This window comes from Orycteropus afer, unplaced genomic scaffold, assembly GCF_000298275.1.
Source record: "Orycteropus afer afer isolate SDZICR_OR568_19922 unplaced genomic scaffold, OryAfe1.0 scaffold00381, whole genome shotgun sequence".
In the NCBI taxonomy this organism is placed as follows: Eukaryota; Metazoa; Chordata; class Mammalia; order Tubulidentata; family Orycteropodidae; genus Orycteropus; species Orycteropus afer.
This window is the reverse complement of record NW_006921968.1, coordinates 3,081,172-3,096,530: the sequence shown is the minus strand read 5'-3', so window position 1 is coordinate 3,096,530 and position 15,359 is coordinate 3,081,172. Positions and strand designations below refer to the sequence as shown.

The following is a 15,359-nucleotide window of genomic DNA, read 5'->3' as shown; positions in this document are numbered from 1 at the left end:
TGTGGTGTTGGTGAAGAATGCTGAAAGTACCATGGACTGCTAAAAGAACTAACAGATCTGTCCTGGAGGAAGTGCAGCCAGAATGCTCCTTAGAGGAGAGAACGGCCAGACTTGTCTCACATATTTTGGTCATGTTGTCAGAAGGGACCACCTGGAGAAGGATGTCATGCTTGGTAAGGTGCAGGGTCAACAAAAGAGGGGAAGGCCCTCAACGAGACGGACTGACACAGTGGCCGCAGCGATGGGCTCAAGTGTAGCAAGAGTCATGAAGCTGGCTCAGGAACATGCGGTGTTTCACTCTGTTGTGCATGGGGTCGCTACGAGTCGGATGGCATCTAACAACAACAACAACAATCTTGGGAACAGGTCACGGGGCTGGTGCACTTTGTTCTATTGTCCCTGGGTCCTCAGGAGTTGAGGCAGCCTTGCCAACAGCTGACAGCAACCGTGCCGACAAGAGGACTGCTTCCGGCATGCCCAAGATGACCAGAATCATCTCCTGAAACGGTGCCCCACCGACGGGATCACGGATTCCACTGATGTGCAAGCTGCCCAGGGCTGCCGTGACAAACTGCTGCAAAATGCGGACCCATACGTGACACGTGGTCATTTTCTCCTCCTCCTGGAGGCCAGGAGCCTGAGTTCATGATGTCAGCTTCCCTCCCAAGGCCCTGGGGAAAGATGCTGTCTTGTCCACCCCAACGTTTGGTGGCTCTAGGCTGCAGCATAGCACCATGGCCACGTGTGGTCCTCCCCTCTGTGTCTCTCCTCTTTCACAAGGACGTCACTCAGAGTGGAACAGGACCCCACTCTACTCAGTGTGACTGATAACATCCTCAGGACCCCGTAGCCAAACAAGGTCACGTTCAGGGGCACTGGGTGATGACCTCAGCAGGTCCCTCTGGGGCACTCAGTGGAACCCCACCCCCCAGCCCTCTGCATTGCCCTGCGGGCACCTGCCTCTTAGCGACTGGACAGAGCATCTACCCGGACAACCCCGAGGCGGGGCCCCCACGTTTGGGAGCAATGAGTCTCCAAATGTTTAAAGCTGCGAGTGGCTGCTCCCTGAATGACTGGTCTGGATGGTCTGACATCCCAGACGTCCTGAGGGTCTCCTAGACCTGGGAGGGCCCTGGGCCTTTGCTTTCTTTTCTCGCTCTCAGGGAAGGACTCTATGGACGGCCAAGGTGCCAAGCCCATCAAAGAAACAAACGATAAGCAACTGTGTGTTTGGTACAGAGCCACCATGTTCTATTCCGTACCTCTGTGCGAAAGGTTCTTTTCCCAAATGGTCGGGATCCAGAGGCGAAGGCCAAGGAACCCCCCGCCCCCGTGCCTCGGTCTGCTCCTGCCCTTCTGAATTTTAGGGGCACACAGCCTGGGGTCGGGGGTGACAGTGTGGCCAGCCCAGGCCACGGGTCGGACTGCAGGGAAGTAGCGGGGATCAGAGATGGGTGAATAGCTTTAGCAGCTGAGTGCCGGCTGGGCAGGCGCAGGGAAGAGGGGCCCGTGGGAGTCTGAAGCCTGCGCTTTGGGGGCCACTGTGCAGTCCCCCGGGGCACCCTCCAGCCAGGAGGACAGCAGTCCCAAGTGGCACTTGTCCCTCACAACTCCATGGACTGAACTAAGGGCCAGGAGGGGAAGCCAGCCAGGGTCCAGGTCCCACTGAGACCCTGCTGGCCTGGGAGGAGGTGAGCTCACCTTGTGGCAAGGTCAGACAGGTGTTTAGGATTGTGACCTCGGGTGGTGACAGGGGACGGCTCTCCAGAGAAGCCGGGTGTCAGGACGAAACAGAGGAAGCTGGCTAGGAGCCCACGTAGGGGCAGGGACCTGGGCTAGGACACTAGGTCAGGAACGGGCAACGATGGAGATGCGGGGCCAGAAGGGTCCCTGGGTGGTACCAACAGTTTGCACCCAACTGCTACTCTAAAGGTTGGTGGTTCGAACCCACCCTGTGGCACTGGGGAAGATATGCCTCCGGAACTGCTGCTATAAAACTACCACCAAAAATCCCTACGGAGCAGACAGCTCTATAAACACAGAGTCACAGCTGAATCCAGGGCAGCGGGTTTAGTGTCTGTGTGTGTGAGTTGTGCGTGTGTTGTGTGTGCTGCGTGTGTGTCTGGGTGTGTTGAATGTGTGTGTTGTGTGTGTGCTGTGTTGTGTGTGTGTCTCTGTGTTTTTGTGTGTGTTGTATGTGTCTATGTGCTGTGTGTCTGTGTGTGTTGCTGTGTGTCTGTTGTGTTGTGTGGGTGTCTGTGTGTGCTGTGTTGTGTGTGTCTGTGTGTGTTGTGTGTGTCTGTGTGTCGTGTGTGTGTGCTGTGTGTCTGTTGTGTTGTGTGTGTGTTGCGTGTGCGTCTGTGTGTGTTGTGTTGTGTGTGTGTCTGTGTGTGTTGTGTGTGTGTGTTGTGTGTCTGTTGTGTTGTGTGTGTGTTGCGTGTGTGTCTGTGTGTGCTGTGTTGTGTGTGTGCCTCTGTGTTGTGTTTTTTGTGTGTTGTGTGTGTGTCTATGTGCTGTGTGTCTGTTGTGTTGTGTGTCTCTGTGTGTTGTGTGTGTCTGTGTGTGTTGCGTGTGTGTGCTGTGTGTCGTGTTGTGTGTGTTGCATGTGTGTCTGTGTGTGCTGTGTTGTGTGTGTGCCTCTGTGTTGTATTCTTTGTGTGTTGTGTGTGTGTCTATGTGCTGTGTGTGTTGCGTGTGTGTCTGTGTGTGTTGTGTTGTGTGGGTGTCTGTGTGTGTTGCGTATGTTGCTGTGTGTCTGTGTGTGCTGTGTTGTGTGTGTGTAGGTGACGTACAGGGAAAGCTGTGGTGACCACAGTGTCACCCTGAGTGCCCAGAAGGGCAGTGGGGGAGGGGAGGGCTTACAAAAGAAAGTGAGAAATGAGGTCTGGGGCCTTGGGTGACTGCGGGGGGAGGGGAGCTGGTAGGAGGCAGCGACGGTGCAGTGTCACAGGTGGCCTCCCAGACACTGTCCCAGGCCCTGGAGCAGCCAAGGATGGAGAAGACATGGCCCAACACCGTGGTGAAGCAGCAGCCACGCTGGCAGGATGGAAAACGTCCTCCCCGCGCCCGGGGCCACGAGGGGGCCTGGCCTCGCCGTCGGAGCTCCCCTCCCCTGCAGTCTGTCAGCTTTCCTGCACCCAGTGCCTCCTCCAGGGCCGTCTTCTGTCCTGGACTTCACAGACAGCTGTCTGTCCCCACCCCATGCTGGGCAGCACGCGCATCACCCTACAAACGCACCCTTTCCCAATTGTGTGAGCAAACACTTAGCTCCCTTCAGCCCCTCGGCCCCAGCTCACTGTCCCATTACCGCTTCTGGCACAGCCAGACTTCTCTGGAAAAAAGAGAGGTCCCTCATTTATCAAGCGTGCCACTGCACCTGCGCCGTGCAAACATCTGATGGAGCCTAGTATCCTTGTGGCCGCCTCTGTGTCCCCACACTGCTGGGGCACCCTCAGAGGCCACACGCACCCCCAAGCAGCGCCGTGGCTTGCTCCTAAGCTCAGAGCTGAGCCTCTGCGGACACCTGCCACCTCCAGGAAGCTGTCCCTTGCTTGCCTGAATGTCCCTCCCTCGGGCGCCGTGTCCCCTGCCGCCCAACAGTGCCAGCGGGCTGGAATACGGTCCTCTCTCTGACCGGCCTGCCTGCACCCGCAGGGCCTCCTACCACGCCACCCCCACATGGCTCACTCTCATACAAAGCACAGGTGGTATTTCCAGGGCTCTTGTCTCTGGCCGGCTTGCGGACTGAGGTCGGATGACCGTTAATAAATTAGTTGCTTGTATAGAATGGAACATGTTTATCTTTCTTGTTCGGAAAGCCCAAAGCATGGGATGGCTGGCAGCCAGTGTGGTTACTCGTGCTGTCACCCTCCCCGCCACGACTTTCTCCTGTGACAGACCCCCTGGGGGTCCGTGGTACCACTGACCCTAGTCACGTGATATTACCTTGGCCCAGCAGGCACGCAGCCTGTGGACCACCCCGGGCCCCTGGCACCTGTCGGCCGCCTCCACCTGCACCAGCACCCGGCCCAGCTGTGCCACGGTGCCCACAGGGGGCCTAGCCCACCAGCATCGTGAGTCATTTTGGTGCCACCCAGTGTCATCCATATCCCTGTACCTCCCCTAGCAACACAACTAGTTCAAAGGTCTTCAACCAAGCCAGACAATGTACATAGCTGCAGGTGTGATTCTAAAATCAAAAGTCCAAAGAACTGCCACGGTCATTTCCATGGCTTCACATGACCGTGAGAGCTGAACACTGAGTAAGGAAGACCGAAGAAGAGTTGATGCTTTTGAGTTGTGGTGCTGGCGAAGAATGCTGAAAGTACCGTGGACTGCTAACAGAACTAACACATCTGTCCTGGAGGAAGTGCAGCCAGAATGCTCCTTGGAAGTGAGAATGGCCAGACTGTCTCACCTACTTTGGTCATGTTACAAGAAGTTTTTTTAGTGAGTGCTTTGGTCATGTCCCAAGAAGGGACCATTCCCTGGAGAAGGATCGCATGCTTGGTAAAGTGGAGGGTCAACGATAAAGGGGAAGGCCGTCAATGAGATGGACTGACACAGTGGCTGCAAAGATGGGTTCAGGCATAGCAGGGATCATGGGGCTGATGCAGGACTAAAAAAAAAAAAAAAAAAAACCAAACCCACTGCCATCCAGTCAGATCTGACTCAGACTTGCTCCTCCTTGGCTTCCAAGGCAGTATCGCTACGGAAGTTGACTGCCCAATCTTCCTTCCGAGGAGTGGGTGGTGGGTTTGAACCTCCAGCCTTCTGGTGAGCAGTGAAATGTGCCCAGGTTGCTGAGAGTCTGGAAGTACCCCCGGGCACCTAACAACAACTGCAAAGTACTTGTTGTTGTTGTTGTTGTTATGTGCCGTCGAGTCAGCCCTGACTCATAGCGACCCCTCCTTGGGTTTCCGAGGCAGTATCACTACGGAAGTAGGATTGCCCAACCTTCCTTCCGAGGAGTGGCTGGTGGGTTTGAACCGCCAGCCTTCTGGTGAGCAGGCAAGTGTCTTAGCCACTATGCTACCAGAGCTCTTTAATCAGCACTGCCCGAGCCAGCCGACTTCCCGCCCGGGCTGCTGGCTCTCCCCCGACGGCTTCAGGCAACGCACCTGGCCTAGTCCCTGAGCAGCCCTCACACCTAGGCCTCGCCCTAGGGCCAACGGTCATCCGACGGCATGTCTCAGCTTAAAGAGCGTTGACTCCAGACTTTCAAGAAATGCACTTTCCTCCGGGAAGTCCTGACTGGCACTGCTGGCTGGCAACCCCGTATGCGTGGGCACAGGCATGTAGAGCATGTTCCCAGGCGTGCCCAGATGCACGGCAATCTAAAATTGGGACGTTTCTCAGGCGTGGAGCTGGCGCCGCACCTGCGCCACGCGAGTATCTTAGTCAGTTCACTTAGATAGTTCGTTATCTTTGTTCAGGGTCCAGCCCACCCCACAAGGCGGCACCATCTTTCTGCTCGTTTTTCAGATGTGGAAACTGGGGCAGGGCCGCTTTGTAACTTCACCTGGCTCATGGGATTACAGGTTACAAGTCTCAGGGCTTGGGAGCACCTGAGAGTGTGACCCAGAAATTCAGAGCTTGCCATCAGCCACTGGAGAAACAGACAGACAGACAGACAGACAGATGTGGGCTCTGGCATCTTGCTACTCCATCAATTACAGAAAGTCAAGTGGCCACTTTAGCTGGGCATGGCCAAGTTAATGGGACACGCTTCATTAGAGGCTGAGTCAGGAACGTGGTCCCCAGCGACTGACTGTTTGTTGAACGGGGGATTGGTCACTCTGTAAAGTGCCGGTGTGGAAGTGGATGGGGTGAGTCACGCACAGCAGGGGACAAGGAATGAGCCAGGTATGGCACTGGGGTCCTGGTCTCAGAAACGGAGCACTGTACTGGGTCCCAGCACTGTCCCAGGCACCGCCAATGCAAAACTTGCTCACCTTGCTTCCCATCGGACTACGAGACTCCAACGGGAAAAGAGACGCTCTCACACACATTCTTCTGACCTCTCTGGGAAACAGACGTTCTAAGGTTCGACCCAAGCCCAGAGAGGTTAAGTAAACAACCCACGCTCCTACTGTGGGGAGCCCAGATCCCAGATCCTCTTAACTACCCAACTTTTTGAAGTTTGAATGAAATTCTTGAAGTTTGACTGTAAACTTAGTCAGCCATTGGTTCTAGCCGTGGGAGACACAATGGCCTTGGCCAGAGGACACAGGCAGAGCTGGACAGACACTCCCCCACCCCCACTTAGTAGAGGACCCAAACCCTTGAGGTGCAGTCATCTTCCCAAACCTTCACAGGCACCACAAACAATGCGGAGGTCATCTTCACAGTGTTTCAGCATTTAAGGTGGTTGCCCAGAATCACCCACACAAGCGTAAGTGAAATTAGGGGCTCCTTGCATAATGTGGAGTGAACATCTTTGAGAGCCACAGGCAGTTGCAAGCCCAATGGGGATTTCAAAACTGTCAGGGAAACAGGTTTCCAAGTTGCAACGGGATTGTCTGGTTAGGAGACAACTTCATCCAAGACAAAGATAATGAAAATTATTCCATGCGTGGAAAAAACTTGAAACCTTAAACTCTCTGTCATCAAGTGGATCCTGACCCCTTGGGCTTCCAAGGCAGTAAATCTTTAGGGAAGTAGATTGCTCCACCTTCCTTCCCCGGAGGGGCTGATGGGTTTGAACCGCCAACCTTCTGGTTAGCAGTCAAATGCCTTTGGGGCTCTAACGTCATGGCTGGAACACCTGAAAGCGTTGGCAGGGTGCTTTGTATTCAGGATAATCTTCAACCTTGATTTAAGGGCACAAAGTACAGGATATGGTACAGGTAGCACTTTCCACTTTCAATTTACAAAATAAATAACCAACCAACAAGACATTTTTTTTTTTTTTTTCCTTGCAATCTTTCCGTCTTTTCTAAAGCTCTGGTGGCACCAGGGTTAAGTGCCGGACTGCTGATCCAAGCAGTTCCAACTCAGCCAGCTGCTCCAAGGGAGGAAAGGTTTGGTGCTCCGCTCCCTAACGAGCAAACGTACCATGGAGGGTTTCCAAGGCTGTCAATCTTTACAGAAGCAGACTGCACTTCCTTCTCCCCTGGGGTGGCTGATGGGTTGGAACCGCCAACCTTCTGCTTAGCAGTCTAAGTAACTCTATGCCGGCTGTTCTAGTCAGTCAACGGGTGGATAGGTGGGCATCTCATTTCTCAAGCAACTCTCTATGCCCGAGGTCGGGAGAGGGCTGGGAGGACGGGGATGGGTGACGGGGGGCCTGGGGGGCTGGCTGGCGAGGGCTCGTCAGGGAAAGGGGCGCCCAAGGAGAGGTCCCAGTGATGGGAGACGAGGAGGTCCCAGGAAAGGGCTCTGGGACTGGAGGCGGGCGCTGGGGAAAAGAAGCAGGTAGCTGCGGAGAGAGACCCGGGGGTCAGGAGATCTAGGGAGACAGCGGGGCGTGGGAGGCGCAGGCAGCAGCGCCAAGGAGCTGCCACGAGGGGTGCTGGAGCCCAGAGGTGGGTAACTGCGGGGACAGGGGACCGGGGCAGGCGGGGCGCTGGCGTCCCTTACCGGTGCGCGTAGTGCACGAGGAACATGGCCATCAGCAAAGCGTTGGGCCAGCAGCGCAGGTGGCCGTCACCCCGAGCGCACTCCAGCAGTGGTAGGACCAGCGAAGGGAGCTCCTGCAGCACCCAGGCCGGCCGCGCCGGCAAGCGCCAGCCCATCCACTGAGACGAATAGCGGCCGTAGGGCGAGCCCACCACCTGCCCACCCAGCACCAAGACCAGGCAGCCGAAGACGCCCAGCAGGCCGGCCAGCGCATCCAGCAGCCAGCGCTCGCCGAGCTCCATGGCCAGGGACTGCGCTCCATCCCGTGGGGCGTCTCATATAGGCGGCGCGGCGGAGGCGCGGTCCCCGGGACCGGCGCGGGCCACGTGCAAGGCGGCGTAGCTGAGCACCTGCCTCCGGCGCGCCGGACCACGCCCCTCGAGCTCCGCCCCGCACGGCCCAGCCAACCCCGTCCCGGAGCTACAGGTTGGGCGTGTAAACAGCACTACCCGGGCTGGGGGCGGGGCCTCTGAGATCAGGAGGCGGGGCCTCTGAGAAGCGGGCGGAGCCAGAGTCTCGGGGACGCGACGGGAGGCTGCGGGCTCGGAGGCTGGGCTGTGGGGCACAAGGACGAGACCTAGATGGAGAAGGGCAGGGCCTCGGGGTTGGAGGCCGGGCCTAGGACTTCAGAGTAGGCTGAGGGCTCGGGGGCGGGAGCGTGAAATCAGGGCTATGATGTGGGGTCACTTGCTGGGGAACCGGGCCCCGGGCTCGGGGGTAGGGCCTCGGCCTCTGGGCGGGGCCTTGGGTTCGGTGACCAGTTCTCAGGGGCGGGGCCCAGACGATGGGGGCGGACTCTCGGGGCTCGGGGGCGGGGCCTTAGGGCCACGCCCAAGGCGCTGAAGCCCCGCCTCCGGCCCGCCTGCCTCACCGCTTCGCGGTGGCTCCGAAGCCAGGCTGCCCGTGGCGCTGCCTGAGTCCGCGCGGGAAGCTTTGGCGTTTCGAGCAAAGACAGCTTCCGGGTCTGTGTCTGGCGCCGCTTTCCCCCTCGGGGCTATCAGCGGTGTTCTAGAAGGACGAGTCTTAGCGCTGTTGGTTGGTTTCCTGCGGATCCCCGGCAGAGCGTGGACGGACGCGGCCCTGGCGCGCGGGGCCTCGAAAGTCCCGGAAGTCGGGGGCTCTCGGCGTGGCGCGGGTGCTGCGGGCGGCGTGGGCAGCCATGGGGCGGCGAGCGCGGTTTCGGCGGCTCCAGCAGCAGCAGCAATCCGAGGGCGGCGAGGATGCCACCAAGCGCGGCCGGAAGCGCAGCGCGGCGGTAGGGCCGAGTGGCGGGCGAGGGTGGCCCGAGCCCCGCGTGGATCTCTGGGACCCTGGGGCCTGCAAGGGGATCGCGGGAGCGGCGGGCCGGCCCCTCGTGTGCTTGAGGTGATGTTTTTCTCCTTCCTCAGGGCTGGGAAGGCGGGTACCCCGAGATCATCAAAGAGAACAAGCTGTTCGAGCACTACTACCAGGAGCTGAAGATAGTGCCTGAGGAAGAGTGGGAGCAGTTCATGGGGGCGCTTAGGGAACCTCTCCCGGCCACCTTGAGGATAACAGGTTACAAAAGGTAAGGCCTCGCCGTGTTTTCTCGGGAGTTGGGGCTCGGGACGGCCAAGCTGAATGCCAGGGATCTTTCCCCAGAAATGCCAGTGCCAGAGAGTGCCGCTCGGCTGTGTGGATCTGGCGTCGGGGGGCACCGAGGAGAAAGCGCAAGGGCTCAGGGAAAGACGTCAGAGAGCTGTTGGATCACCTGAAGTTGCAAGTTCACGGCAACCCAACGCGCAGGCGATCGAAGCACTGCCCAGTCTTGCCCTGACAGCCACGTGGGGGCTGCGGCACCGGTTCATGGTTGAGAAGTGAGAATTTCACCTTTCAGCACAAATGCCCGGCGGAAACCTAGAGGAAGAAATGAAAAATGCAGTCTGAGAAATGTTTGGCTCCTCTCTAAACATCTTGACCAAATATTTGGTCCCTGCCTAATTCTAGGGGATGTAGGAGAATGTGAGGTTAAGCTCTTAACTGCTAACTGAGAGGTTGGCGGCTCGAACCTACCCAAGGACTCCAGGAGAGAAAAACCAGGTGCAATGCATTGCAAAGATTACAGCTTACAAAGCCATACGGAGCAGCTCTGTGCTGCATGGGGTTACTGTAAGCTGGAATTGACTAGAGGCCACCTAACAGCAATAGCACTTTGTACAAAACTTCTGGTTTTCTCTAAATAAATCTCTGTAACTGCGTCTCCCACATGAGTTGCAAGTGAAGTGAATTTGCAGGCAGAGTGAAGTCTGTGAAAGCCAAGACTTAGGGGCCTGCTTTGTTTTTCCAGCTCTCACATGTTTTTTGCCTGCAACAGGGTGCACTGTTACCCCTTTTCTATCGCTCGTTTGAGTGGAAAATGCTCGAGTTTTACTTCTGTGACAGGTTTCCACCTCACACGTGTTCTGGCTGCCAAGGTTTGTGCCGTGGTTTTAGGCGGGAAGGAAGTAGTAGTGCGATTAGCAGTGAGGACCATTTGTATTCGGAAGGAAACCAGTAGAAAGAGGAAGAAGGAGTGGGTTCCTTTCACGTTAGGTTGCTTTTAGTTTTAAATCACTTGACAGAAAAAAATACTAAATTCAAAATCAACGCCAACAGAAGCAGCAGTCAAGACATCGGACGTATTACACTGGGCAAATCTGCTGCAAGAGACCTCTTTAAAGTGCTGAAGAGCAAAGATACCTCTTTGAGGACTGAAGTGTTCCTAGCCCAAGCCAAGGTGTTTTCAGTCGCCTTATATGCGTATGAAAGCTGGATGACTAACCAGGAAGACTGGAGAAGAGTAGATGCTTTTGAGCTGTGGTGTTGGCTAAGTAGACAGAAAGTGTCATGGACTGACAGAAGAAGGAGAATCTGTCCTGGAGGAAGTGCACCTGGAATGCCCCTTGGAAGCAAGAATGGCCAGGCTTCGTCTCACCTACTTTGGTCCCTTTACAGAAGGAACCATTCCGTGGAGAAGGATATCATGCTTGGTAAAGTGGAGGGTCAATGAAAGAGGGGAAGGCCCTCAATGAGATGGATTGAAGCAGTGACTGCAACGATGGGCTCAGATATGGCAATGATTGTGAGGCTGGCACAGGACCAGGCAGTGTTCTGTTCTGCTGTACACAGGGTTGCTGTGGGTTAATGGTAAACCCGACACCAAGGCCAGACAGGCAGACAAGTAAGTCAACTACCCTTAACTAACGAGAGCTAGACGGCACCTAACAATGGCAGCAGCGTTAAATTTAAGGGCTGTGGTGGTGCATTGGTTAAAGGCATTTAGCTGCTGACCTGAAGGTTGGTGGCTTGAACCCACCAGCTGCTCTGTGGAAGAAAGATGAGGCAGTCTGCTTCTGTAAAGATTTATAGCCTTGGGAACCCAATAGGGGTCGCTGCAAGTCGGGATTAACTTGACAGCAGTGTGTTTGGTTTGCTGTTACGTTACGTTTTTCAGACCAGTGTGAAACTTGTGGATTTTTTTTTTTTTTTAACAGCCACGCCAAGGAGATTCTGCATTGTTTAAAGAGCAAGTACTTTAAGGAACTGGAGAACCTGGAGGTGGATGGCCAGAAGGTTGATGTTCCCCAGCCCCTGAGCTGGTAGGTAAAGGAGGCTTCCTCGTGTTGGATGTTTCTTTGGGATTTTAATCTTAGTCTGCTTGAGTGTGCTTCTTGGTAATGTGTTTGCGGTTCGCATAGAAGAGTCAGCCTGAATGTACTGCCCAGGTGGCCTAACGTTCCCTCAGTCAGTGTTCTGAGCAGTGTTACTGGTTGTGAGTTTATATAATTGCCACATACTTGAGTCATTTTATCCTTGCTAGGAATCCAGCCTCTCTCCTTGCTTGGTGTTACCACTTTCACCATTTCCACTTAAAGCCCTTGTTTGCTCACATCAGAACTTTGGCAGAGCGGCTTCTCGGTCTGTAGGAAAAGGAGCCCTGTAAGCTGACCTGGGGTCGCCACCGTCTTCTGTCTCCTGCTCCAGTGGGGGCCTGCACGGAGGGCCCCATCCTGGTCTTCACTTTCTCACCTCTGTCTGGAGCCCCCAAGGCCTTCCTGCTTCTTAGTTACCTGGCTGCAGCCCTTCCTCCGCTGGCCTGGAGCTGGCCTGTGTGTCTCTTCCTCGCCAGTGCTCAGGGAGGAAGACCATTGCTCATGACATGGGCTTGGCCTGGCTTGTGAAGGGACTGATGCTTCAGCACAGGTGAGGGGCCCAGACCCCAGGTTAGTGTACAAATAGTGGCAACCCAGAGACAGACCGGTCACCACTGAGACCGGTCAGTACTGAGGCTGGTCACCGCTGTGTTAATGCCGGCTCCTGGCGGCCCTATGGTCAGTAAAGCTGTGCTCCATGCATTGTCGCCGGCTGACGGTTCACAAGCCGATCTTCAGGCCGTGCTTCCGAGGCGCCTCTTGGTGAACTTAGCTGCCGGCCTGTGGATGCAGCCCGTTAACTGATGGTGCCAACAGAGTCACTAAAGCAAGCTCTTAGGGTTCCACACACACTGCTAACGAGGTGTTGCCATTTCTTACCACAGGAAAAAAGACGTGTTTGTTTTGTTTACTGATTGCTGTGAAAAGCTGAGTTCAGCAGGCATTTTCTGGCAGTTTGTAAAGCTTTCACGTTCAGGTGCACAGTGTTACCTGTGTTGAGATACCCTTCAAAGAGCACTGAGGAGCCCCTGTATGGTGTAAACAGTCCAGTGCTGGAGTGCGAGCCAGAACATTGGTGGTTCAAAGCCACCAGAGGCACCTTGGGAGACAGGCCTCATGATCTGCCTCCAGCTGGTCTCACACAGCCTTGCAGACCTCGTGGAGTCAGAATTGACTCCATGGGAACTGACGACAACAACGGTGACTACTAACCGAGGCCAGGCTCTCGTTAATTAAGGGTAGTTGATTTACTTGTTTGCCGGTCTGACCTTGGTGTCGGATTTGCCATTAACTTTACTAAAACGGTTTGGCTTTTGTTCTCAGTTCCTGAGACAGCCTTTCGGGTTTCCAGAGTATTGGGGTTATTGTTCCTCACTGTTGTCCTCTGCCATCCAGTCAGTTCCAACCTCTAGGACCTGTGGAGGGCTCCAAAGGCTTTCTGCTCGTGAGGAATCTCGGGGGGTGGGAGGGCACGCCTGGCTGCTGACTGGAAGGTTGGAGGCTTTCAGGTCCATCCACAGGCACCTGGGAAGAAAGGCCTGCCAGTCTACTTTTGAAAAATCCATCCTTGCACACGCTATGGAGCTCAGTCCTGTAATGCGCGTGAGGTTGCCATGAGTTGGAGTTGACACTGTGGCAACTTTTTTTTTTTTTTAAGTGAGGCCTCAGTCGAAGCTCTGGACATGAAAGTTCCATGGGCTTCCTGGTTGGTGATAGACCTGGGACATTGAGAACCCTACCAGACCTGGCCCCACACGTCTCTTCGTCTGCATCCTTTTCGTTGCAATAAGAGTCTAAGTTTAGTGCTTTACTGGGTTCTTTGATTTGTAACGAATTATCAGGCCTGAGGGAATTGTGGGAGCCACCAAGTAGAAGTGAGGGCAGCCTGAGAGACCCTTGCGCCTGCAGCCAGCACTCAGGCAGTGGAGTCGTTAGGTTCCGTGGAGTAGGCTCTGACTCACAGTGATCCTGTGCGCAGCAGCACGGAGCTAATCGGTCCTGCCACCCTCATAGCCATCGCGATACTTCAGCCCATCGTTGGAGCCACTGGGCTGGTCCCTACGTTATCGAGCATGATGTCCTGCTCTGAGGACTGGTGCCTCCTCGTAACATGGAAGGTATGTGAGAGAAAGTCTCTCCATCCTCGCTTCTGAGGTGAACTCTGGCTGTCCTTTCAACACAGATTTGTTCCTTCTGGCTGTCCATGGTGTATTCAGATCTTTCAGCGACACCGTAATTCAAAGGCGTTTCTTCAGTCTTCTCCATGAATTGTCGACCTTCACATGCATGAGAGGCCAATGAAAATACCATGGTTTGGGTCAGGTGCACCTTAGTCCTTAAAGTAACATCTTTGCTTTTTAACACTTAGAAAGTCTTTGCAATAGATTTGCCCAATACGATATACTGTTTCATTTCTTGATTGCTGCTTCCATGTGTGTTGATTGTGGATCCAAGTAAAATGAAATCCCTCATAATTTCATTCTTTTCTCCATTTATCCTGATGCTGTTTATTGGTCCAGTTGTGAGGATTTTTGTTTTCTTTTATGTTGAGGTGTAATCTGTACTGCAGACTGTAGGCTTTAATCTTCATCAGTAAGTGCTTCAAGTCATTGTAACTTTCAGCAACCAAGGTTGTGTCATCAGTGTATCACAGGTTAATGGGCGTCCCTCTAATCCTTAGGCCGTGTACTTGTTCGTACAGTCCAGCTTCTTGGATTGTTTACTCAACATACAGATTGAATAAGTGAAAGGATGCAGCCCTGAGCTCACCCTTCCTGATCATAAAGCATGAAGTATCCCCTTGTTTTCGTTGAAGGACTGATTCTTGGGTGCGTCCCAGTTCCGTGTGAACACAGCTAAGTGTTCTAGAATTGCTGTTCTTGTCAGCATTACCCATGATTTGTCGCAATCCACATAGTCGAATGCCTTTGTCTCGTTAATAAAATAGGTAAACATTTTAGTGGTGCATTCTGTTTTCAGCCAAGATCCATGTGACATCAGCAGTAATATCCCTTGCTCCACATCCTCTTCTGAATCCAGCTTGCATTTCTGGAAGTTCCCTGTCAGTACACTGCTGCAGCTATTTTTGAATTCAGGAAGATTTTACTTGAGTGTCATATTGGTATTGTTAGATAATTTCCACATTCTGTGGGATCACCTTTCTTTGTAATGGGTACAAATATGGATCTCTTCTGGTTAGTTGGGCAGAAGCTGTCTGCCAGATTTCTTGGCATAGAGAAGTGTATCTATTGTTGAAATATCTCTGGGTATTCCATCAATTCTCAGACCCTTGTTTTTTGCCAATTCCTTCAGTGCAGCTTGGACTTTTCCTTTAGTACCATTGATTGATCCCACGCCACCTCCTCAACTGAATGAACATCGACCAGTTCTTTTTGATACAATGACTGTATTCCTTCCATCTTCTTTTGATGTTTCCTGCTTCATTCAGTATTTTGCCCATAGAATCTTTCAATATTGCAACTTGAGGCTTGAATTCTTTCTTTGGTTCTTTGGTTCTTTGAGCTTGAGAAATGCCGAGCGTGTTAATGCATTTTGGTTCTCTAACTCCGGGTCTTTGCATATTTCATTATAATAATTGACTTTGGAGCTGCTCTTTGAAATCTTCTTTTCAGCTCTATTATCTTGTCATTTCTTCCATTTGCTTTAGCTACTTGCCATCCAAGGGCAAGTTTCAGAGTCTCTTCTGACACCATTTTGGTCTTTCTTTCCAATGTTTTAAATGCTTTTGGTTCCTTCATATATGATATCCTTGATGTTACACCACACTTCATCTGGTCTTTAGTTATTAGTGTTTATTTATTCTTGAGATGGTTTCTAAATTCAGGTGGGATATACTCAGGAGTGTACTTTGATTCTTCTGGACTTGTGTTAGTTTTCTTCAGCTTCAGTATGAACGATTGATGCATTGCACAGTCAGCTCCTGGCCTTGTTTTGGTTTGAAGGTATCGGGCTTCTCCATGTCCTCTTTCCATAGGCATAGTCATCTGATTCCTGTGTTTTCCATCTGTTGAGGTCCTCGTGTATACTTGCTGTTTATGTTGTTGAAAAAAGGATATTTCTAGCAAATAA

General features: G+C 53.5%; 2 protein-coding genes across 2 annotated transcripts in view; one reads left to right on the top strand and one right to left on the bottom strand.

Moving 5' to 3' along the window:
* Positions 1 to 7,862, bottom strand: part of SRD5A1 (steroid 5 alpha-reductase 1) — a gene marked incomplete at its 3' end in the record, with an annotated part of 41,467 nt that extends 33,605 nt beyond the window's left edge. Inside the window, exon 1 of the mRNA XM_007953263.1 lies at positions 7,582 to 7,862. Coding sequence (XP_007951454.1) covers positions 7,582 to 7,862 — 281 coding nt within the window. The remainder of the gene's footprint in view (positions 1 to 7,581) is intronic.
* A 917-nt stretch (positions 7,863 to 8,779) lies between these two features.
* NSUN2 (NOP2/Sun RNA methyltransferase 2) overlaps positions 8,780 to 15,359 on the top strand; it is a 54,732-nt gene continuing 48,152 nt past the window's right edge. Inside the window, exons 1-3 of the mRNA XM_007953262.1 lie at positions 8,780 to 8,875; positions 9,009 to 9,166; positions 11,112 to 11,216. Coding sequence (XP_007951453.1) covers positions 8,780 to 8,875; positions 9,009 to 9,166; positions 11,112 to 11,216 — 359 coding nt within the window. The remainder of the gene's footprint in view (positions 8,876 to 9,008; positions 9,167 to 11,111; positions 11,217 to 15,359) is intronic.